The sequence below is a fragment of the Primulina tabacum genome, chromosome 18 (genome assembly GCF_025594145.1).
Source record: "Primulina tabacum isolate GXHZ01 chromosome 18, ASM2559414v2, whole genome shotgun sequence".
Taxonomy (NCBI): Eukaryota; Viridiplantae; Streptophyta; class Magnoliopsida; order Lamiales; family Gesneriaceae; genus Primulina; species Primulina tabacum.
In genome coordinates this window covers 26,175,493-26,200,434 of record NC_134567.1, presented here as the reverse complement: position 1 = coordinate 26,200,434, position 24,942 = coordinate 26,175,493, and the positions used below count along the sequence as shown (strand labels likewise).

The 24,942-nt window shown below is 32.5% G+C and overlaps 2 protein-coding genes and 1 pseudogene across 3 annotated transcripts; all 3 read right to left on the bottom strand.

The window, feature by feature from the left end:
* Positions 1–1,778: 1,778 nt before the first annotated feature.
* On the bottom strand, positions 1,779–5,702 carry LOC142532815 (glutamate--glyoxylate aminotransferase 2-like). Of its 2 annotated transcripts, none has more exons than XM_075639305.1 (14): positions 5,471–5,702; positions 4,849–5,030; positions 4,582–4,647; positions 4,391–4,508; positions 4,099–4,180; positions 3,924–4,011; positions 3,692–3,850; positions 3,424–3,597; positions 3,204–3,335; positions 3,000–3,065; positions 2,657–2,721; positions 2,492–2,583; positions 2,238–2,394; positions 1,779–2,140 (listed from the first exon to the last, which is right to left on the bottom strand). In XM_075639305.1, the coding sequence occupies exons 2-14, from the start codon at positions 4,963–4,965 to the stop codon at positions 2,011–2,013; spliced, it is 1,446 nt and encodes a 481-aa protein (XP_075495420.1). In that variant the 5' UTR covers positions 4,966–5,030; positions 5,471–5,702; the 3' UTR covers positions 1,779–2,010. The 2 variants fall into 2 exon arrangements, with proteins under 2 accessions (XP_075495420.1, XP_075495419.1); XM_075639304.1 differs by having other exon boundaries at positions 5,492–5,702.
* A 3,008-nt stretch (positions 5,703–8,710) lies between these two features.
* Positions 8,711–11,239, bottom strand: LOC142532923 (tryptophan aminotransferase-related protein 2-like). The gene is made up of 5 exons (XM_075639472.1): positions 10,980–11,239; positions 10,137–10,443; positions 9,636–9,916; positions 9,207–9,508; positions 8,711–9,123 (listed from the first exon to the last, which is right to left on the bottom strand). Exons 1-5 carry the CDS (start codon positions 11,096–11,098, stop codon positions 8,933–8,935), a joined length of 1,200 nt encoding a protein of 399 aa, XP_075495587.1. The 5' UTR covers positions 11,099–11,239; the 3' UTR covers positions 8,711–8,932.
* Positions 11,240–15,316: 4,077 nt separating this feature from the next.
* Positions 15,317–19,088, bottom strand: LOC142533815 (protein neprosin-like; annotated as a pseudogene).
* Between the last annotated feature and the right edge of the window lie 5,854 nt (positions 19,089–24,942).

Sequence of the window (24,942 nt, the reverse complement as noted above, 5' to 3'; positions counted from 1 at the left end):
TGAATGAATTAGAATTTATTCAAATCAAATCAAATAAAGAAAGTAAATCTAATTACCAAATATTTGCGTCAATGTACCCGCCATAACCAAGCGCCGCATACAAGAATCCAACAAACGTTGATCATGAATAGAAGATTTATCGGAAAATAACTTTAATTTGATACTATTTTAAAACCTTCCACGGTTTTTTTTTTAAGCAAAAACTTGTGTGAGACGATCTCAAGGATATTTTGTGAGACAAATATCTTATTTGGGTCATTTATGAAAAAATATTACTTTTTATGTTAATATCCCGTCTCACAGATAAAGATTCGTGAGACCGTCTCACAGATAAAGATTCGTGAGACCAGCTCACAAAAACCTACGCTTTTGTTCATAAGAAGAAAAAGAGATGATCGAAGGACTTCGTACCATAGAACGGGACAAAGAAATTCAAAAACAAACAAAAGAAGGAGAAAAAGAACTTCAGAAATTTACTCGTTTAATTTTTTTCTGAGAATCAATACGTATAAAGTGGAGAGTTAGCTAATACTATTACGACACAGGCGTTTGGAAATTCTTTGGCCTTTCCCACGAGGATAGCGAATCGGAGAAGATGGTTTTCGTTTCCTAGGGGCCGGCGGGCATTGCAGTACTCTCGGAATTTTCGAATTTGGAGAAGTTGGAGTCATGGAACCATCTTCTTCTCCATGATCCTCATCTTTTTCCTCCAATGTTTCCGCCTTTATCATGGGCTTCACTGGACTGCTCAGAGATAGGACAGCAATTCCACGTCTTTCTGTCTCCGCAGCATCTACCTCGGGTTGATTGGTCTTTTCCGAAATACCCATCTTACCTTCGTATCGAGATTTTCGAAGATTTTTGAAAATATACGCATGAAATATCTTGAGACCACAAGGGTTTGAAAAGGTTGAATATTTATTGGTTCGAAGGTGAAGTTTGAGTATCATAAAATTTCTCAGAATTGAGTTTTGTGCTATATATAGTGGAAGATACCTACTAGGACCGTGAAGGTAATTATTTTTTTCGAGTTATGAAATTCTTGTGAAATAATTATTGAATTCATTTAAAAAATATGTTACAAATTCTTTTAATTCAATATAAAGTTTACCCTTAATCTGGTACATATTAATTAGCTGCGGTTTTTTAAAATAAATTTTGGATTATTGAATAACCAATATTTGACAAGTCAATGTGACCCACACCCGTGATACCAAGAGTCGAGAAAATTAATTAAGTTAATGGATTCAGGAATAAACCAATTAAATACTTCTTTAAACGTAATTAATTGTTCACACGTTCATGCACTTTCTCATAAATCAATTAAATATGAGAGTTTGCCCGCAAAGAGAACGTGTTTAGGCCCCAAGATGGACCAAGAATTAAGAATATGTATCTTGTGAAACGGTCTCACGAATCTTTATCTGTGAGTCTCCAAATAAGAGATTCGTCTCACAAAATACGACCCGTCAGAACATCTCACACAAGTTTTTGCCAGGAATTAATTCGAAATTATAAGAAAACTTGTGTTTTAATGGTCCTGATAAATTTATATCATGTAATCATAAGGGGAAATTCGCCAGAGCAACAACAAAATCAGGTCGATGCCGGTTAACACAAGCTACCCTCGGGGTACTACCTCCGGAGCATCCAATGGTCCAAATTTTTATCATGGTCAAGAAAATGCGGGTGAATGTTTTCTGTATGGCCCAAAAAAATTGGCTAGTTGTATACTCCTCAGGGTATTACTATGATGTCGAACCGAATCAACCTCAATACCAGGCAATATGTACTAATATGCTATAACAGGAAGCCCACCAATTTGTCTGTAGAATGTATAATATTCGACAGAGCTGAGTTATTTTACAATTCTATTAAGCATAAGGTAACTGTAAGATTCATGTCTTTTTGAACAAAATGAGATAAAACGTAACAGCATATGACAAATTTTTGAACAGGGTAGCGTGAGATTCACTACGTGAAGGCAATATGCAAGACATCCATAACCTTTTACATTCTGGAATAGCCTTTGTAGTTTTCATACTGCTCCATGAATTCGTCGTTGAATTTCTTGAAACTCGTCATAATTTCAGGCATATCTTCCTCAGCTGGTAAGATGGTGGTTCTCAAATGAAAATCCCTGGTAAGAAGTTGCTCAATTAAGCATCGTTTCAAATGCAATTCTCATAAACTAAACCGCGAGGACACAAATATTGGTGAAGTATGGATGAACTCACCCTTCCTTTTGCCCAAAACCTGAACCAGGGACCGTGGAAATGCCTGTGGCTTCAAGAAGTTTGAGACAGTAGAAAACATCAGGTACTTTACCAGCCTTTTTAGCAGCCTCTATCGCTTTCGGGGGTAACCGTATTTGTGGGAAAGAATACATGGCACCTGAATTATATTTACAATCGAATCAATAAATTTTCTTCGGTCACGAAAATGGAAAACTATAGGTAATTGGTTTCATAATCTCTTAAGTGTACTGTACCTTCTGTAAAATTGCAAACCACATTTCTACAGCTATTGAATCCATCTGTCATCACCCGAGCCCTCCTCCTCAATGACTCTAGGATACCATTGCTGAATAGGGACCAAAAAACAATCATCAGAGGTCCCACATTTGCATATATGATTATGGATACAAGAAACATACCTCTCGCTAATAAATTTTTCGTACGAGATATCTCCAGGTTTAAGAGGATTCACCATAAGTCCCATCTACAAATGGAATAATACAACAAACAAGATTTTAGCTCCGTTTTTTAAAAATGTAAGCCGGAGAAATTACCTTGACAGATTTGTCTGGTCTGATAATTCATAAGTTTCCACGTGGATTGATAGAATTTGTGGAGAAGGGGTTTGATTTGAGTAAAGAGTTCACGAATGAATTTCAAATGACACATAAGTCAAGAAATTTGAAACACATCACTTCAAATCTACCAATCCCAGCACAACCTAAACGTCATTGACAAACAAATATGCATCATTTGACTTACAAATATTTGTCCAGGGACTGTAGGACTGAGTGCTATGGAGGCAACCTTGTATATCTCATCTACTGTCTGAAATAACCAAAGGCAAAAGCATGAGAAAGGAACTAAAATCCTGTATGTATATACATGAATATCTGCAGACATATTGCTAGATTAAGGCCTTAAAACCTTGAGATGTTATGTAATATCTAATATTTCACTTTAAACCTTCGGAGATATATTGGTCATCTCGAAGTATCCACCACGTTGCCCGCATTCTCCAAAATAACCTTTTGAGACAGTGTGAAAAGAAACAAGTTCAAGCTCTTTACTTATTGGTGGTCCCATATCCATCAGAACCTTTAGAGTATTGTACAACGAGGAGCCATCAGCGCATAAAAGATATAAGAAAATTATGTGATAGCATTTAACATTAGATTATATATACCTTCCTTGAACTTATGAATGGGCGCTCATCTTGGTACACATTTTGTTGATAAACTTCATCACCAATCAATACCAAATTGTTTTGGTAACAGAATTTCAACACTTCTTTGAGATTTGCTTCACTCAGACACTGTCCAGTAGGGTTTCCAGGGTTTATGATCACCATGGCTCTTACCTTACCACAACCAAAAAGTTAGAAGATGCAAAATAGAAAAACTAATCAAATTCTTTATACGTCAATGTTAAGAAGAAACCAAAATAATGCATACCGTAATTCCTTGAGACCGAGCTTTTGCAATGGACTGATTAAGGTTCACAGTGTCAAGACCCCAATTTGCAGTCTCTTCAAGATAATATGGAACCAGAGAACCACCCATTAAAGATATTGTAGCTGAGTAAAGAGGATATTGTGGGACAGGGACCAAAATCTATGAAACAAATTTGTCAGCAATCTTATAGCATAAAATGCACAAGGGTACAAGAAGTTCCAAGGAAAATTACCCCATCAACCGGGCCACGAATAATGGCATTTAAAATCTGCATGACTCCTTTGCTGGCACCATCTGTTAGAAATATGAGTTCCGGATCACTGCATGGATGCAACAATTTAAACAATCAATTTGAAATCAATAAATCGAGTATAAAAAAGCCGTAAGCATCGTTCAAGTATTACAACCTTGGATACCCATCACGTCTCTCAATGAACTCTGCAACTTCTTTCCTCACTCCAGGAAGTCCCCGTGAATCGCTGTAAGCACCTGATCAATTATAAATATTTGATTGGCCTTAACTTACACCATCTTCCATGTTACAACGACCCACTAAACAATGTCATGCTTAATAATGAATTCAGCTATTCTTGATGCATTTCCTTTATGTGGAAAATTCAATCTTGACAAGACAAGCAGATTCAGATACATTATACAGGTTCTATAACAGAACAAAAATTGAAACTTTTCAAATGTTACCTAGACCCCCTGGAGTCATTGTAAGATAATGCTTGGCTCTAGCAATAGCATCAGCAGGAAATAAGAGCCCCACGTTTGGATCATCGAGCAGGAATGGAGCTTGGCAGAGGGCAATTACCTGCATCGTTCTTTCTACTAAATAAACAAACCACAGTGGCAAAAACAACAGAGAAACACACACTATCTAAAACCTGCCGAGGAAAGGTGAGAGGTTTCTGCCCGAGAGCATGAGGATTGCCAACATTGGTGAAAATGATCTGCAGTCAGAGTAGCAAGATTGTGAGACCGCGAGAGAAGCACCAGTAGATAATTCTTTTAGTTTATGTCTGTCGAATACTATCATTTATTTTCATCAACTAAAGTCCATCATATTTGAAACAATTTTCAAGGGAATAAAAAAAGCCATTTAGTAACAAAAATGGTACTATAAGCCCTCTGTTGTAACAGTTAAAATTTACCTTCTTCCCTTCCATCTGAAGCTCAGAAGCACGAAGATACAGCTCTCCTCGGACAGCATACTGACATTTCTTGACATTTTCATTCAAATTCTCGTAATCCATTGACTTGGACGACATGATGCACCGCGAGCTTTCTCACAACCGAGCAAATTATCAGATACGGAGAGCTAATTGCTATGCACCTGAAAATTGTGCAAAGAAATTCATTTATTTGGTCTGGGAATAAGGTGTGAATATGCAAGACGAATTATGAGAATGGCTAAAACTCGCATTTCCAATAGCATCTTTGGCACCCCCCCCCCCCCCCCCCCCCCCCCCCCCCCACCATAAACAGAGATACAAACTCTTTCACAGTAGCCCATTTACGAGCAATATTTTTAAACAAACGCATCTAAAACATATAAGTTACGCCTCGATTCCGTGGAGCCACAATCCCGGGGTTTCTGGGTCGGCCCCCACATAAAACACACAACCGATCAAGAAAATGAGGGGAAAAAAAATCAATCTTTATAAACATAAACCCAGACTTATATCCCCCATGAACAAACAAACACCAATTGGCATGATTGAGCACTGCTAAATATCTTCTTGATGCGTTTATTTTTCTCATGAGCATGTTCACCATGAAGAGTAGCTTAGCTACCTCTGAAGCTCTCCTGGGTGGGCTCTGTCACATAAAAACCCACTGAAAACAAAATTATGTTTTATTTTTTGGGTATATTTTTCGAAATCAGCATTTGTAAAGTGGATATTCATGTTTATGTGGCAAGATGAGAAGACATATGTTCTGCGGCAGGACCACAACCACTGAAGAGGGTTGGATGGATTTTTTTGGAATTTTAGGGAAATATTTTGGAGTTTGTGATGGATGAAGAGTGGCTCAACTTCGACTCAAACTCAGTTCTTATTTGCGGATGCAGTTTCTCTTCAAATTTTATCAAAATATAATGATAATTTCAATATAAAATATCATGAAATAATAATAAAATCGCATTATATAATTATTGTAAATATCGATATATAATATATTTGTTGTACTCTTAACATTAATCTATAATTTATCAATATATTAAATATTTATCAAACATCAATCCAAATCATTGCACATGAAATTACACTATTACATTTAATATACAACTTTTATTTATATTAATTAATTATTAAAATGATAAAATTATAATTTATCATCTAATCTTAAATTTAATCGATTAAATTAAGATTGTGTTTATTTCCTATGATAAACATAGGATTATATCGCTAATTCTATCGATCTCGTGTACACTTGTTTTTTTTTTTTATTATAGTTCGTACCAAGTCATAAAGATCGTCGATATGTACATAATTTGAACTTTAAACTTGATGATTATTAATTAGAAATAAAAAGTATGATAAATAATCATTTTCAACTAATATTCTTTCCAACGGAAGAAAATTATATTAATACATTTACTTCTCAAAAAATAATATATGAAATGCATATTATTAAAAAATGTGCACAAATATTTTTATGAGACCGTCTTACGGATCAATTTTGTGAAACAGATCTCTTATCCGACCTGACCCATGATAAATATTATTTTCATGTCAAAAGTATTACTTTTAACTCTAGACCAGGTCAACTCATCTCACAGCCGTCTCAAAAGAGACATATTCAAATTTATAAAACACGAATAAAAATCAAATAATTTAAGATATTATTTAGTACATTTATTTTTATTTTATATTTACTCATATAATTTTTAATCTATTTATTAATTTAATTTTTTAGAAATAAATAATATTTATATCCATCAATTTTGGTAAATGAAAATAACTTATATGTGAATTAATAATAATTTATATTTTTAAATACAAATCATAATCTCAATGTTACAAACACAAACTAAAAATAAGATTATTTATTATAGACATATCACCAAATTATAACTCATCACTTAATCATTATTTATCAATCAAAATAAATATTTTGGTGCTTATCTATAATTATTCCCGTCCAATAAAATTAGTTTACTAATCTCAGTTTAATTTATCCACTTGTAATCACATCTCACTCTTCCATATCCAACGTTTTTAATAATCACAATTTTTTTTTATCACAACAAATGACATCCATCCAATCAAACGGGCTTATGGGGTTTCTTTTAATTAATTAATAATATATATAATATAATATCATATATTGGTTTTTAATCGATTTTATAATTTTGAATTGTAATGAATATTATTGCATATTTAAATTGTTTGATTTTTATAAATAAATCTTGAACTTGAGATCTCGATTTAAACTTGGTGTCAGATAAACTATAAACAACAACCTCAATCCGTTAACCTAAACACATTTTTTTTACTTTCTTCACTTTTTTTAAGGTCCGAGTTTGATCCAAAAATCAATTATTCTGGTTCCAACCAATGATAGGATTAGCTAGCTAGCTAGAACTAACTTATTTCAATGGAACAAATTTTATTTATACGATGTTTGACAGAGCTTATAAGTATTCTTAAATATCTTATAAGTTATTTGAAAGCTTATAATCTTTGAAATTTTGTTTGGTAAATATTTTAAAAAACAACTTATGAGCTATCAAAATAAGTCGTTTGACAAAAAATATTCTCACCCCCACCTTTTTTAAGATCTTATTTGAATTTGTTTTAAATATAAAATTATCTTCATATATTTTATAACAATTCAAACATATCATCATCTACATAATATATAAATAGATTAATAGCGAATAATAATTATTAAATTATATTTATTATTATTTTTAATACAAATTCTGTGATAAATATAATTATGATTATTATTAATATTGTTTCATTTTTAACAACAATAATTATTAGTTAACATAAATAAGTGATTATTAACGTTATAATCATATTATAAATATTTTGTTGTTATATTAATAAATCAATATGACTATTTGTAATTATTTAAATAATAACTACCATTATCATTTGTATATTAATATTATCGTTACTTTACTTATTAATAATTATAATATAAGTGTACAATTATTATTGTAATTAATAATAACTAATTAATTATCATTATATTATTATTATTTGTATTATTATTATTCTAATAATAATAATTGATACCATTAATTATGTAAAATTATATTAATAATTCTTATTTTTTATTATTACATGAATAATAATCTATATATTAAATATGCATGTTAAAATTAATCATGTTTATTAGTTTCATAATGTTATGCTTTTTGGTAATAATCATAACAAACATATCTCGTAATACAAAACACGTTAATAATTTTAAATTTCACTACTTTATTTTATACAAACGCTTTAACAATTTATTTTTAAAATAAGATCATGCAACTTATAAGCTCATAAAGAACTTATAAGATATGAGATCTTATAATATGCTTTAAATAAATTTACCATATACCTTCTTAATAAAGTGAATCTCGTGAATAATGACACTAATTAAATTACAAAAAAATGTTTAAAATAAAAATGGGGTCCGAACGGTCTTAGTTTTAGATCTAGTTTCTTCTTTTTAGGAAGCAAAATCAAACCGTACATGACAAATCTTCAACTTTGATTTCGATTTTAAAAACAGAAATGAAAAACGAATTTTGGTTTTTCAGTTAAATCTTACCACGTCTGTTCATTATGTTTCATATGTGACGGTTTTACGAATTTATATTCATGAATATATACATAATAAGACCTGCCCCCATTCGTTGCCTATGGCTAGTGACGCTCAACACAAGTTATATGCTGGAGCTTTCCGCTGACAAACACGATCAATACGTGAGACAGTTTCCAAAGAAAAAAATAATAAGATTCTCAGAGCTGTAAAATGTTTTGCCACATTCATTTCAATGTATATAAAAACTTTCTTGACTGATGCAATCATTGTTTTTAACAGATGTTGTATTATGGACGATATTTCAACAGTACATTTTTAGATTGCCACCATAACAAGAAATGGTCCAAGTGGTCCATAAATTTGTAGTAATGCTGTTGCAAAAACTTTTCCAAAGCCCAAGTCCTGTCTAAGTCAAAAGAAACTCCTAGTAGTCACATGTGAACATATATAGGCTTAAAGCTCTGAATTTCAATTGGAGACCCCGTGAATAGTAGACAACCTCTGAAGAAATAGATCAAATTCTTCGTCCCTAGCCAACATGCTTATTCTAACATACTCTTGATCACTACCGAATCGCCTCCCGCTTCTCGTCAAAATCTTGTGCCCTCTTAAAAGTTTTTCACAGTCAATGCCCTCCTTGCATTTCAACCACGCAAAAGCTGTGGAATAACCGGAAATCATTGATCAGTACATGTAACATGTTCTGTGTTTTAGTAATTCAGTTTTCGGAAAAGTATGTTACCGGGGTATGTTTCAGTGAAGTCTCTGGTGAAATGGCAGTATTGTAGGGGAAACTTTGGGACATAAAAGAGTTTGTTGCTCTTGATAGAATCCCGCAGTTGCTTCCACCTTTCAGCCATGAGATTGTGGGTGTATTCGAAGAAATTTTTCAAGTCATGAGGCTTGAATCTTTGGCAGCTAGCAGAAATCACTTCAAGGATCTTGGCTGCTCTGAGTTGGGCTTCTTTTGACACTCCAATCGTGTTGATTTCGATGAATTTCACCATCTTTTTAGCTACATTTTCGTCCCTAACAAGAGCCCATCTTCATAGAATAAAAATAACCAAACAACAATCAGCACCAGATAAATGAGATATAAGCTCTAAGGACATTGTTTGCATACTAGATTTTTCTTGGCTAATCGATTAGCAATACGGTAATTGTAGCGTACCCAATTCGTGAACCTGCATGGCCAGTGCATTTGGAAACTGTAAACAACATAATGTCATGATCTGCTGGAGACGTGATGGCTGTGTATTGCGGCCAGTAGTATGCAAAGTCATGAACGAGCACCCCTTTAGCTCCTTTAACCACCGGTACACGAATAACCCCGTCAGGGTTATTCGGAGATGTAACCATCTCTATATATGGTCCATCTTCATCAAAGCTACGTGCATCACCTCCCCATTTGAAGAGCCTAGAACGCAAAAAATCCGTGACCTCAGGATACGACTGCAAGAAAACCGCAAAAGACTAAATGAGTTTAATAAAGATTGCAATATTTTCGTCACACCAAATCATTGGAACACAATTGTACTTTTCCATGCTAGAACCCGAGACAGGAAAATATTTGTCTCAGGACAATGAAACAGTATACTCTTTTCTTGATCCATTTTGCTTGAATCATATCAATCAAGATCCAAGGCAATGATTTGATGAATATTAATCTCACCGAATAATATGGAGCAGCCGACACAACACTGATAGGATTCGGCTCATTTAAAGAATCACAAAGGGCATACAATGCCGCCATAATTAACTGACTTGAACCTGTTCCCACAACAATGTAATGATCTTGGACTATCGCGTTACCGACCACGTTGTGCAGCATCTTTATTTCTTCCTCGAGTTTTGGCTCCAAAAACCAGCACAGGTTCTTAGCGTTGGCAAAATAACTGAGAGATTGGTATGCAGGGATTGTGACTGTGCACTTGCTGCCAACATTCTTCCAGTAAGATTCATACATTGTAGGATCACCACTGTCACATGAAAAGGAACACAAAAAAAAAAAAAAAACAGTTGAGTCATTCTCAATTTATCCGCTAAAGAGAGATCACATCTTGGACCCATCGTATTTGTTTTGAACCTAGTAAAGACGATCACATACCTATTAATATCAAATCACCACACTTTTTCCTCTCAACAATCAATAAAGAAATAAAAGTAGAACCTTCAATTGTTAGAACGACTAAAAGAGTAAAAACATAAAGAAACACAAAAAGTGAGACATACGTAGTGGGAAATTTAACATGCACCTCACCCATTATACGGCGGCACAATGTTTTATTTCAATCTCCAGAATCATTAACATCGCCTCAACATTATAAACACACAATAAAAAAAGAACCCCATATCAGTAAACAGTAGGAATAGGCTAATAGCAGCACAGGCACAAATTCACATTCCAAGAAGCCTACTGCACTGTGTTTATAATCTTGCCGACTACAAAAACACATAAGCATCAACGAAAACCCATCAAGAATGCGCAGGGCAACACACCATTGGAAACACTTACTGATCAAGATTGATAATTTCTTCAAAGGCATGATTTTTCACGGAGCCATTTTCTTTTTTTCCAGCAAAAGATGAAGTATTTGAGCTTTTTATCACAACTGCCTGCTCTGTGCCGCACATATCGATTATTCTGTATTATATTTTGTGCAATTTTCTAATTCTGAAGTGAATTTTTACTCTTTTACGGCTGCAACAAGTAACATCTATGTTTTGCATATTTTCATGACTGTTTGCATCGGTATTTATAGGGAATTAATGCATCCATATTATTTTCTCCTCGTAAAAGTTGGTTTGCTTAAAATAAATTGATTGGAAAATGTATAATGGTACACATGGTAAGTATCATCATGATATCTATGAACTACTAATTAATACCTATTACAATTTAGTGAATATCATAGTTATCTATTACAATCTCCGAGTAAATATTTGAACTAATATAATATCTTGTAAAATATAAAACATATTAGCCAATCACCTATTACGATTTGAGTAGATCTTTTATGAAACGATCTCACGGATCTTCATTCATGGGACGGATCAACTATATTTTTGGCATAAAAAGTAATATTTTTTAATAGGTGACCTAAATAAAATATCTGTATCATAAAATTGACATATGAAATCATTTCACATAAGTTTTTGTGTTACAATTTTATAAAGGAAGGAGGTGGATAAGTAAAGGGGGAATTTGATATAAAATTTCTTATACAGTTTAATTTCAAAATATGACATTCTCATTTTTTTTAAAAAAAAATAATATCTCATACATTTCATCACATGTTTATAGTTTTTAAGTATTTGAGTGTTGTACCGGACATAGTACAAATTTTTTGTTTCAACGAAAATTATATAAGAACATGGATCACAAAAGGGCAAAGAAATTTATTTAAAAAAATTAAAAAATTTACTTGACCAAAGCCATTTCTTAAACTCTCACATTAACTTGGTGTAGTAAATAAAAAGATGTAAATGCAATTTTTATTTATTTATTTTTTGTTGAGGGCATAGTTGGTAATATGGGTTGTTTTTCTCACGATAACGAAGTTTATCCCCATCGTCACATTGATCCACCTTCACATCTGTTATTTTGAAATCATATCTGATATTTTTCTAATATCTCATCTTAAATTTGATATCTACTTGTAGATGAGCTCATCATCGATTTCTACTTTTAAATTTAGTTAGAAATATCATCCATTTACCAATTTTTTCATTAAAAAATTGCAACAATTTCTTGAATATGTATCATGCTACGGTCTCAAAGATCTATATCCTCGAGACGAATCGACTCAGTATATATCTATAATAAAAAGTAAAAAGTTATTAATGTTTATTATTGATCTTTGTGCTCCGGTGGGTCTTTTCTAACAGGTAGCCATAATTAATAAATGTGATTAATAATATAAGATAATGATGTTAGGCGTGAATCAATACTTGAATTGCCTTTGTCATATTATCTATGAAATTAAATTTATAGAATTGTGAAAATCACATCATCTTTATTTGACTTTCGACGTCCATAATCAAACCCAACACCCCCCCCCCCCCCACCCCCCACCCCCCACGACCTTTTTTTTTTGTGTGTGGTTACCATCTACTATTTTTAGAAATCCATTTTATAAATTATTTCTATATTTTATAAAAATAATTGACCATGTTACTAAACACATAATTTACTTAACAAAGTGAGGTCAAAACGAATTATTGTAACTTATTCCAACTGCGTATTGTCTAAGTCAACCATAACATAAAGAAATAAAGAAAATATAAATATATCCTCTCAATATAAATTTACTGTACTAAGTTCATTGTTCAAAAAATATATATTTTTAAAAAAACTTATATCAACAAAGACTTGAATATTTTAGAATCGAGAAAAGTTCGAACATGCTGATACCAATCATTTGCAAAGATCATTAAATTAATGGACCATCGACATGTTTCATGATTGATGTAGGTCCATGATAAACCAACTAACTATTGACAAAAAAACAATATTTCAACCACAATTCTCTATTTACTTTGAAAGAGCTTTTAGGAAACAATTCAATCCATCCTTCATTCCTTACAACTTCCATGATTTTATGTTATTATTGTTGTAGCTGTGGGGCCATTTTACATTAAATAATAACTAATTAATTTTTTTATTTTTATTTTTTTAAAAATTTGGATAGGAGTTTTGTATATACAAAAATTTACATTTATTATGTGAGTATCATATCAGTTATGGACACAGATGTTGACGCGGCTGATGGACAACATATCAATATTATATGAAAAAACATTGATGAATTGATGTATGTCTCCGAGTAGGACGAAGGGCATGTGCCACTGAAGATTGACCATCATCCCCATGTGCCATCTTCTGTGATACATACATGTCTGAAGTCTCAAGTCTCAAGTCTCAAGTCTCAACTCAGGGTCCAAGTGGGGGAATTTTTCCGAGTTTGAGTTGTTTACATTTTATGGTGCAAGGATCCAATAAAGAAAAGCAAAAACAAATAAAAGTTATTTGTTCTATGGCCTTAAATCTTGAACGTTTAAAAATTGTTGGGCTTATTCGAGGAGGGTAATATCAAAATTATTATTGGCCCGTTCAAGATCAACTTACTTTATGGTCGAAAAAACTATAACTCGTAAATCTACAATGCCTAGAGACATATTCCAAAAGAGATTATAGCTTAGGCCCAATGTCAATATCTAATAACAAAAAAATAATAAAACATAAAAAAAACATTTATACTTGATGACGCATGAAAAGTATGTTAGGAAAAATCTATAAATCACATAATCCATCATGTTAAATAATCAAGAATTTGACTAAAAACTTAAGTAGAAGTGTACCTGAAGCCATAATCCTGAATTTTTTATAATGTGTCTTGAACTTCCAAATCTACGCGCTCTTTCCTTGAGAGAATCCTTTAGTTTTCCCATCTAAATTATTTTTTGAGTAGGTCTCTTGTGAGATGGTCTCACGAATCTGAATAAAAACTTAAACAGGAGTGTACCTGAAGCCAAAATCATGAATTTTTTAGGACGTGTCTTGACCTTCCAGATCTATGCGCTCTTTATCTGAGAGAATCCTTTAGTTTTCTCTTCTGAGCTATTTTTTGAGTAGGTCTCTTGTGAGAAGCTCTCACGAATCTTTATCTGTGAGACGGTCAACCTTACCGATATTCACAATAAAAAGTAATACTCTTAGCATAAAAAATAATATTTTTTCATGGATGATCCAAACAAGAGATCCGTCTCACAAAATACGGTTCGTGAGACAGTCTCACACAAATTTTTGCCCTATTTTTTAAATGGAGAAGAGAATAAGGAACGTGATAGCACATGATCTGGGGACCATGACCCATATATATAGATAATGTTTATCATTATCTACTGATATTTCTGTTTTAGCCCATTATAAAAACAGAAATTACACTTATGTCTCTACACATTAAAGACTCACAATCTATTAGATACATTAACGCCCAATAGCCATAAACCTTAGTTGATCACTTTATTTTGAGCTTAACTTAATAGAAAATTCACATTGCATTATTATTCACATATAAGTTCATATAAATAAAATTGATCTAACATCATATATTTAAAAAATTAGCATGTTCCAAAGTAAGAAAGTCATAGGATATTAAAATGGGGAAGATTGTGATAACACATAAGAGAATGTGTATAGTTTCTTATTCATAGCAGATTTTGTATTTTGTAAGATGTTGCTCACCAATCGTGTTTTATCAATCGTGTCAATCTCTGTGTCCATCAATGAAGTGACATTCAACCAATTTGATAGACACGATTAGTGAGCAACATCTTATAAAATACAAAATCTTGAGTTTCCAAGTTTGATTGGTATCACCATATCTTAGTTTGTATGATGGATCGTGTGATCGTTCAGTTAGATACTAAATGTGAAATGAAATGACGGCCACTATGGCATATCTTTCAAGATTATCTTTCAACATTAGTGAGGGTGGGTGGATTCATTAAAAAAATGGATAATACGGATACTAGCCTCCATCAAAACATCTCAATACTACTTCCGACATCCAAATAAATTATAGTCAACAATATTAATGGTCATAATTTATTTATATCAATACCATTTTCTTTGATGCTTGAACCATTTATTTATTCAATCAATTTACTTCCATCGTTAAAACATTATTAATTTGTCAATCATCTCTTGGTTTAAAGACAAGATCAGATATCAAAACCCAAGAAATCTTGGATTAAAGTCTCCTGCCCCTATTTATTTTTTGTGTATGTGTGTGTGTGTGTGTGTGTGTGTGTGTATAACATTATTGATTTTGGCAAGGGATAATGGGCTCAAAAGACAACAAAACAAAGTGTATTCACTATTTCCATTCACCAATATACAATGCTGATGAGGTGGTATAACTAATGGATCACTTGTCAGGCCCAAAGAAAACTAGAAAGAATAAGCCATGTGATGAATTCACCCAAAAAGTATAAAAATAAAGAGAAAGTAGGAGATATACATATAATGGTGTTCTTTTTTCAAGGGCATCTTGGATTTTTCCCTGGCCCTCCGTAATAAAAATAATTTCCCCAAACTCGATTGATTCCCCCTTTGTATATCGTAGCAACTGGGATGATCCGCCAAAACCCGAAGATTCGACAAAGAAATCAAGCTATTATCCCAATCTACAACTTGTAGGTTGCGGAAATACGATGCTCTCCCGAACCCTTCTCCTGCGAAATGCCCGCTTCCCATTTGTGTCGACGTGTGCTGACCCGAGTTCCGACTATTAACAACTTCGCCCCCAAATTGGATCATGCTTGCATGATCCCTAAGATGTGTGAATAAAAATGATGGCCAATAACCCACCAAAATCCCATGACCAAACTCTAGCCACCAATTCCCATGCTTTGGATCCTACAAATTAATGGCAACATAGTATTAGTATTATCTATTCATTTTATACAAAGTTATATAAATGAATAATGATTCTAAAGATCTTGAAAATGAATCCAAATAGGAATTCCAAGAAAAGGGTAAAAGAGCTACGAGTGAGATCTTTGGTGAAAAAAGAAGAATAGGGCAGAATCTTATAAAGGCACAAGCAAAATAATTGTGTCCATCGAGTGAATAACAATCTTGTATTTTGTGTGTCTTCTTACAACATGCGTATGTTGGAAAATTAAACACTCATAATGAAAGTTAAGCTTCACTCTCCCTTTTCTATCCACACACAAAACCCAAGAAATAACAATAAATAAATAAAAATAAATTTTTTAAAAAAGTTTATTCAAAACAATTTTTATATTTTAAGTAAACAAAATTATTTTTTTGGGACTAAATTGGCTTTGACCTAACAAAAATATTGAAGATTCTACACCTTAGTTAAGATGTCCAATAATTATAGTACCTTTCACATGAAACTATCATGTTACTGTACATATTGACCTTATTCTAAAATAATATATTTAAAAAATAAAGGACAGATAATAAATTATTTATCTTCATCAAAATTAATCTTACAACTCAATTAAATAATTAATTATCTTAGGCCAGATTCTTGAAACCGGTACAATGGTAAACTACCCTCCCTATGTCAGCCACAAATTTTCCATACAACGAAATCGAGAAATAAGCCCAAAAAAAAAATAAATAAAATAAAAGATGAATCCATTTTTTTAAATAAAACTAAAATTATATAAACAAATTGAATTTATTCAGAGAAATAATTACCTTCCACATTAACAAGCTAATGTCAAATTGGCCAGCATTGTAAGAAGAGACTGGGGAAATAGCAGCCCCAATTGCTATTCTGCTGTTGGTCTGAACAAAGCCTGAGCACAGCAGATTGTAACATCCCGTGGCCTGATATGCATCGTTCTGCGCCATTTAATTAGCATAACTTATAATTAATTAACCATATTATGCATGCATAATCGAATTTAAATATTATATATTTGACTATATTTTTTTTATGACGTGAAAAATTGTAGCAGCCATCATTCAGTGTGTCCGGTTTAATACAGTAGCCTGCAAATTATTTTAATAAGGTAAATCGTAATAGACAAGTCATGTGCGACAAACTAATCCGAGAAAATATGACAGAGGGAAACTACCGCTGTCCATTGACCAAACGGTCACAAATTTCACCAACTTGTACACTCTAGTGACATATTTGACTATATTGTTATATATAAGAATGAGAATAAGGATTAATTAATGAAACTTACAGTCCAATATGTGAAGAATCTTGGATAATTGTCCCCATACAGCTCTGGACTTACCTGTTGGAAATTGAATAAAAATCAGCAAATCCATTGCATACCACCTGATATTGCATATGTCAGCACTATATTGATGATATGTCGGAAGAAAATGACTCAAATTGTATTAAAAAAAAACCAAAGCTAGCATATTAAAACTGAAACATAACAATATATAGAAACCAAACAAAAATACGACTTTCTTGTTGTGCATTATAATATTAAATGAATAGCAAAATTAACATGCCTGCCAGCCAGCTTCGATAGTATTAAGATCATCGCCGAATGAACCAGAGATGACCCAAATTTGAGACAAGCTAAATTCGTATTGATTGGCAACTCGTGCCGCCCACACATTTAAACTTGCTTTGGCTCCATAGTACGCATCACCAGTCACGTACCCAACCGCATGCTGTCATTCCCATACAATATTATAACAAAATCAAATCTATATATATGTATATATATAAATTAATTCAATTCAACTGTAGCACATGGTAAAGAATCATGAAAATCTGAAGAAAAAAAAATTATTTGGAAAATGAATATAAATTAAAGTTTGCTGTGGAATTAGTTGACCAGAATATTAAATCTTCTTAATTCCAAGGGAGAGTGGAAGCGAAAATGACGGGGGTTCGCTTTTTATTTTTATTTTTTTAAAAAAATTCCATTATTTCTTGGTTAACTTTAAATACATAAAACGCAAATATTAAATTATCAGTTGAGAAGGAATTGAAATATATGAGTGAACATTTATGGAATAAAGAAGAGGATAATCTATAAGCAATATCATTCATTAATTTGCAGTAATGGTTAGAACTTCTAACCTCGTGTCCCCCGCTGGAAGAATCCCTTCTAATTGGTTTTCGAATTTTGGTTCCGAATCTCCGAATCGAGCTTGCCCGTAAAACATCTTGCTCAGTCGTTCTTCGAATCGGAATCGTGCCTTCGGGACAAAATTCATTGGAAATGCTCCAAATTTGAAAGTTCTCTTCAAAGATTCGTGTGGTGGCGGCGTACCCTTTCGGCCTCTCTGGTGGATCCTACAAAATTCAATAAGAAAAATAATAATAATAATAATGCAAACTCAATTTTCTTGAATGATTTTGATTTGATTTTTTACCAATGGTTTTTGGCCTTTTAATTCTGGATGATCAAAAGCTGGTTGCTTGTCTGCTAATACACAGTCTATGGTATCACCATCAGGACTCTGCGGAGTTGAAAACAGGGGAAGTACGTCAAATTCTAGGATCAGATGAGCAAAAAATCTAACCCAAAAAAAACTGAATCAAACCCAAGAAAATCTGCCTGAATTGTCTTTACAGAAGGCTTATTGATTCTCGCCAAATGGGCTCTGATGAACTTCAATTTCTTCGACTCTTTCTCGGGCCGAAAACTCTGTTCAGTCTCGTTGAATCGAGCAGATTGAACAGAGGAAACAAACAACAAGAAAAGAACGAAAAATGAAATGATTGGGGAGATCTTGCAGCAACTAGACGCCATTTTTGCGGGATTTTTGTATCTTTTTCCTCGGAACAGAAGTGTCTGTATTCGAGTACATTGATTTTGTCTTCTTCCGTGATCCGAACAGCAGAAAACCATCTCCATGGATTTTCCAAATTTCACACCTCGAATTAAGGCAAGTAACATGTCACAACAGCTCACTCGCCATTTCCGAAGCTTCCAAGCTTTAAAAATAAAATAAAATCGAATCCCTCCTATTATTTTATCACTTCCCACGCTTCCATGATCTTGTTTAATATTCTCACAATGTACGACTAAGCATGAGTATATATATATATATATATATATATATATATATATATATATATAAACCTGAGAAATTGTATGTGTGAGTGTGTGTGAGAATTTTTAGAATTCTGTCCATGTGGGGCGAGGGGTATAAGTAAGGATGAGGCTAGGATCAAGAATCCGAAGATCAGTGGCCAATTCAAGCATGGTACATAGAGCACAATCGATCTCTTTTACTTTTAATTTTTTTTAAAAAAAATAATGTAATAAATATTTTGCATAATTTTAAAATAAAAATTATGTTCGATCAATTCTTTTCTATAAGGAATCAATCTCTTTATATCCAAGTTTTGGTTTTCTTAATAATTTCGTCCATCTTCAAATGTAAAACCCATTAAATCCATATTGTAATAATATTTTCATTTTCTCCTTTGTTTTAATAGTTTCTATTCGACCGGAAGTTAAAGCAAACAAGGAAGACAAATATGTGAGCTAAAGACTTTTCTCGCTAAATCCGTCTATGATCTTCTCTATTATTTTGAACTGCTTTCTTTCACATGGTTGTAAGATTCCTAATGTTCTAAATCAGAAAGTATATAAGTATATTGCTTTTAATTTTACTAAAAATATATAAGAAATTTGAAACGAATGATAGATCGAAACTTTTTAAACTTGTCGGATTGAAATTTTTATATTGGTTTTTTTGTCATAATTAATTCTAACAAATAATATGTATTATACATATTTATGTTATTCTTTTTTTTGGGGTTTGAAGACACAAAAGAATTAAGTTGATTCTGTTCATTCCAAAGGTTCTCGCTTTGGGTGGGTTTTCTTTCCCCTTTCCCTAGATGTTCTTTATGCCAGCTAAAGTATAATTGTCTGTGAAATTTTAGATTTAATCTCTAAATACACAATTAAAGATACTACAAAATAGGACCCTTTTCATTTAATTTGGTTTTTCTTTTTGCCATTTTCTTAGAGCAAAAGTTTCCAAGAAAATAAAATTGTAACCTTACGTCAAAGAGGCGCATTTCTTATAGAAAGGAAAGAAAATAGTTGCTTGTAATTATTAGTTAGTAAAATATAAATAGATAAGATTTTATTGCACAGTCCTCGTTTCTAATGTCTCATTTGGCGAAGACGAACCTTTTAATGTTCCCACATAATTGTCGATGTTAGCATGCGCACCTGCTCATTTACGCTTAACAGATGAAAGAAAAAGGTTTATATTAATAATGCGTGCCCGTCTAAATAATGTCTCATTGTTCGGTTGTTGGTCAGGTACGAATCTGTTTGACCTGTCTCACAGATATATATCTGAACGACAGTTTCATGGGAGACATGCTCTTGCCAAAATAAGTTATTTAATATTATAACTATATTTTTTTAAAACTATATCACCAATTTATTGTCAAGATATGTGAGTTATAGAGAAAACATCAATATTAGTTATGTATATTTATATCTATGTGATTTTAGTCTTCTGTGTTGTCAAATTTCAGTACTTATCTGTTATCTTTGTTATTTTTTGCAATTGTATTAATTTTCCAACGTCGCCCTATATGTGACACATACGTAGCTCTGACATGACATTGATGTGTGCACTATCACATAAACATTTCTGACAAAAATAAAAATTAAAACTGCCAAAAATTGAAAGATACATGACTAAGACTGAAATTAGACAACACAAAAGACCAAAATCTTAAGAAATAAACATATATGACTTCAATTATCGTTTTCCATAAATTACAATATAATCAACTAACTGGTTGGAGGATTAACATATCCTCTGATTAATTGGCTGGAAATTAAGTGTTTATATTTATTCAGGGGTTCAAATTAAAAGGTGGGCAAAAATTAACCCCTCCAAATAGGTGATTGAAAGGCTGCAAAAGGCTTAGGTTGGTTCAGGAACAGGGGACAACAGATGGATTCTTGAAATGAAAAGGGCCAGTTTAGGATTATTAGGCCACATGATAAATCTTAAATAATATCAAATTTTTTAATAAAGCAACCTTTGGTAATCAACATAATCATACCATGCGTGTGCATTCTCCATAATGTATATATTTATTTATTTTCATGCCAATACAATAAAACATATTGCCCAATTTCAATTTTGACAAAAAAAACTCGTGTGAGATGGTTTCACGGGTCGTATTTTGTGAGACAGATATCTTATTTAGGATCATCCATGAAAAAATATTACTTTTTATGCTAGGAGTATTATTTTTTATTGTGAATATCGATAGGGTTGACTCGTCTCACATATAAAAATTCACGAGACTTTATCACAAAAGATCTACTATTTGATTTTTAGATTTGCCAAAAAAGTAAATAGGGTAGGCCACCTCCTAATGTGTGTCTGTTTTGGGCGGAAATCTGAGAGTAGTAAAGCCGAAAACACAGAAATATTTCTTCACAAAGAAACATAATGAGGGTACTATTGGTTGTATATATATAATATATATACCATTTATTATACTATAATATAATTTGTTCATGAAATTGGGTTACATATTCTGAGTGCGGTCCCTCGTCACAAAAAATAATAGTGGTATAACCTTAAGAGTAAGTCTCTTGTGAGACGATCTCACGAATCTTTATCTAGTGAGATAGGTCAACCCTACCGATATTCACAATAAAAAGTAATATTCTTAGCATAAAAAATAATATTTTTTTATTGACGACTCAAATAAGAGATCTGTCTCACAAAATACGACATGTGAGACCGTCTCACACAAATTTTTGCCATAAACTAAATTGAAGCACTCAATTTGTATAAAAATGTTTTGGATGAGTAGAGATTTATAATAATAATGTATTTCTTGTTGGTTTTGGAACTAAATGAGATTGCCTTTTTAATTTTCTGATTAAATTTAATCATCTAATAAATGGGGAGCAAAAATGGAGTCTGACCTTTAACCACTTATGTAGTTACATTTAAAGTGGTCTCCTATGTTGGTAGTAGTCAAGGGATGTGGACTACTAATTGTTGGAAGGAGAAGTCACTTTTGTTTTTTCTTGAATTCATTTTGGGCATTAGAAAGTTACTATATATATAAAATCTTGTTACTATAATTACTATTTTCATTAAATATTTGACAAGATGGTGAGTTACAGTTGCTCCAATTTTTTTTAATAAAATAAATATTAATTTTATAATTTTCCATTTGATTTTATTTGCATTAAAATAAATATGGTACAAACGAAACAATATTTTGAACAATTAGAATTGTGAAAATGAATCATGTACGTGTAGTTGATCATCCGACCAAATAGCACAGATTGGATTGACAATATTTTGGTCCTGTCATTTCACCAAATGGTGGGTTGCAGGACAACTTGCTCCGACCGTTAGATATAAATAAAAGTGACGGGTTGACTTATCTCACTCGGTCAAATAAATAAGTTGAGTTGACAATATCTCATTATGTCAACTTGCGGGCTGGGCTCGTATGTTTCTATATTTTTTAAAAAGTTTACAGCATTTCATTTTCTTTCGAGAATTACGATATTGAATAATATTATCATATATTTAACTTTAAATGGTGCCTCACCGAACTACCCTTCATCGTGCATATTTTTTCTGCTATTATTACACAGTAAACGAAAGGCCAAGATTTAGTTATCAATGCACCAGATAATAATTTGCTACTAGCATGCAAATTTTAGTTAAATGCCCAACCTTTCTCCACTTTATTGACAAAGTGGTCGGATTCATATTCTTAGAGATGACCTTCCCAATTATTTTCATCCATTACAATTTCTCCTTTATTTAGTACCGAGGAATATATCCACACTTGAAAAGAGAGACGAATAATTCCATTTGTTAAAAGAGATAATGCCCTTATAATTTAGGTCCTCAAACATGCAATCAATGGTGGAATTAACTCCAAAATGTGTGTCGGGACCGAGATCATCGAGCTACCTAAGCTTTTCGAAAAGAATCTTTAACATCCATATATGGTAGGCTTGGAAATAAAGTTAATATCACAATTACTACAAATTTAAAAGGCGAAAATTGAACTGTTATATAGCAAATAACATCGGATCAATGTGCCCTTGTCATGTCCCGAGACCGGACTACTCGACACCAACATCGTTCAATAATCACATAATCATCAAACAACAAATTTTATATTATAGTATAAACTAAAATCAGTTTATATCATAAATACCATCAAATAGAATCGTTTGCATGTGAGGCCCTGTGATCGTTGGTGCCATGAGATTGCACGAATAATGAGGGCTCTTGGCAGACTTATAAGAGAAGATAACATGAATGAACCGATCATACACTATAATGATAGGGATTCCAAAACTATTTAGGTATGAAACTGTGCAGTTGATGAGTGCTTAAATGATTCGATATGTACTATTCATATAAAGAAGATGCATATTTTTTTCCGGAGCTCATCACAGAAGAGCTCTAAAGTTAAGCGCGCTTGATTTAAGGTAATTCTGGGATGTGTGACCCCCTGGAAAGCTTCCTAGAGTGCAAGTGAGTGAGGACATAAGCATGTTGAAAAGACTCATCTTGATACAATGAGGACCGTAGTCGAATTTGGGACGTTATAGTCCCAGAGTTTATGTCAAACTTTACTTTCAAAGTGCTTTACCAATGGAAAAAGATCATAAACTCCTAAAGAGATTGGGTTAAACAATCATTATGTCCCATCTTTGCATGCCAACATGATGAAGATTTATAAGTTAACATATTCATAAATAAGCACAAAGTGGAGATCTTCCTAAGCCATGATTGAATAGTGTTGAAAAGGAAAAGCATAAGAGAGAGTGTTTTTGTGCCCTATCTTTCTTTTGGAAAATGTCATAATGGGCATGCTAGGTGAATTATGCTCCATTGAATCATGAAGATCGATGCACAAGATGATGGTGTTAATTAATACACAAATTCTTTTGATTTTTGAGGCATCAACCATGATTAGGTTTGAACTTTATTCCGCCTGATTTCTTGATCTTGTCATCAGTTTAATTAGGTATGGTTGATGCATGTACGTACAATATTAATCAGGGATAAGATTGATCCAATGCAAAACTCATCCAGCTTTAATTAGCTTCTTAAAAGCTAAACATATGTTAAAAACATTGACCCACTTCGGGAAAACATGGATTAACACTTTACACAAGAATGGATCCATTTAGAAATTAGCAGGTACGAGATAAAATGTTTCGACGATGACGATTATGATCGAGTATTTCAGATCGATTTAGTATTGATAATTTATATCATTTTAGTAAGAGCGTATTGATATTGGAATGCACTAAATAAATTTTAGTCTTTGGTAAAGATCACCAGATAAATCTCGATTTTTTTGTAGTCTTTGGTAAAGATCACCAGATAAATCTCGATTTTTTTGTATCAAAAAAATCGATATAATGATGAATTGACTAAACTCTAATCAAGCAAATGGGTTAATAAAAGAAGAAACAAATAGTCAAAAATATCATATCTTTCAGACTTCAGGAGATATAGTGAGTTTACATGAAACAAGGCTGTCGGGGGTCAAAGGAATGTCTTCGTGGGAGTAGGTCTCTTGTGAAACGATGACACGAATCTTTATCTGTGAGACACGTCAACCCTACCGATATTCACAATAAAAAGTAATACTCTTAGCATAAAAAGTAATACTTTTTTCATGCATGACCCAAATAAGAGATCTGTCTTACAAATACGACCCATGAGACCATCTAACACAAGTTTTTGCCCTCACAGGTTATTTAAACTAATGTAACTAATAAGTCATTTACATGTATATTTTGAAAACATCTCTTTTTATAATTTTTTGTTATAAATTATGAAATCAAAATATTTTTTAAATAATGCATTTAGTCCCGATATTATTCGGGTCATAGTTGGCATTTTTTTTCTACCCAACATGCCGCATACCCGAGTATAACAACCGACCGGACAAAACCCAACCCGCATC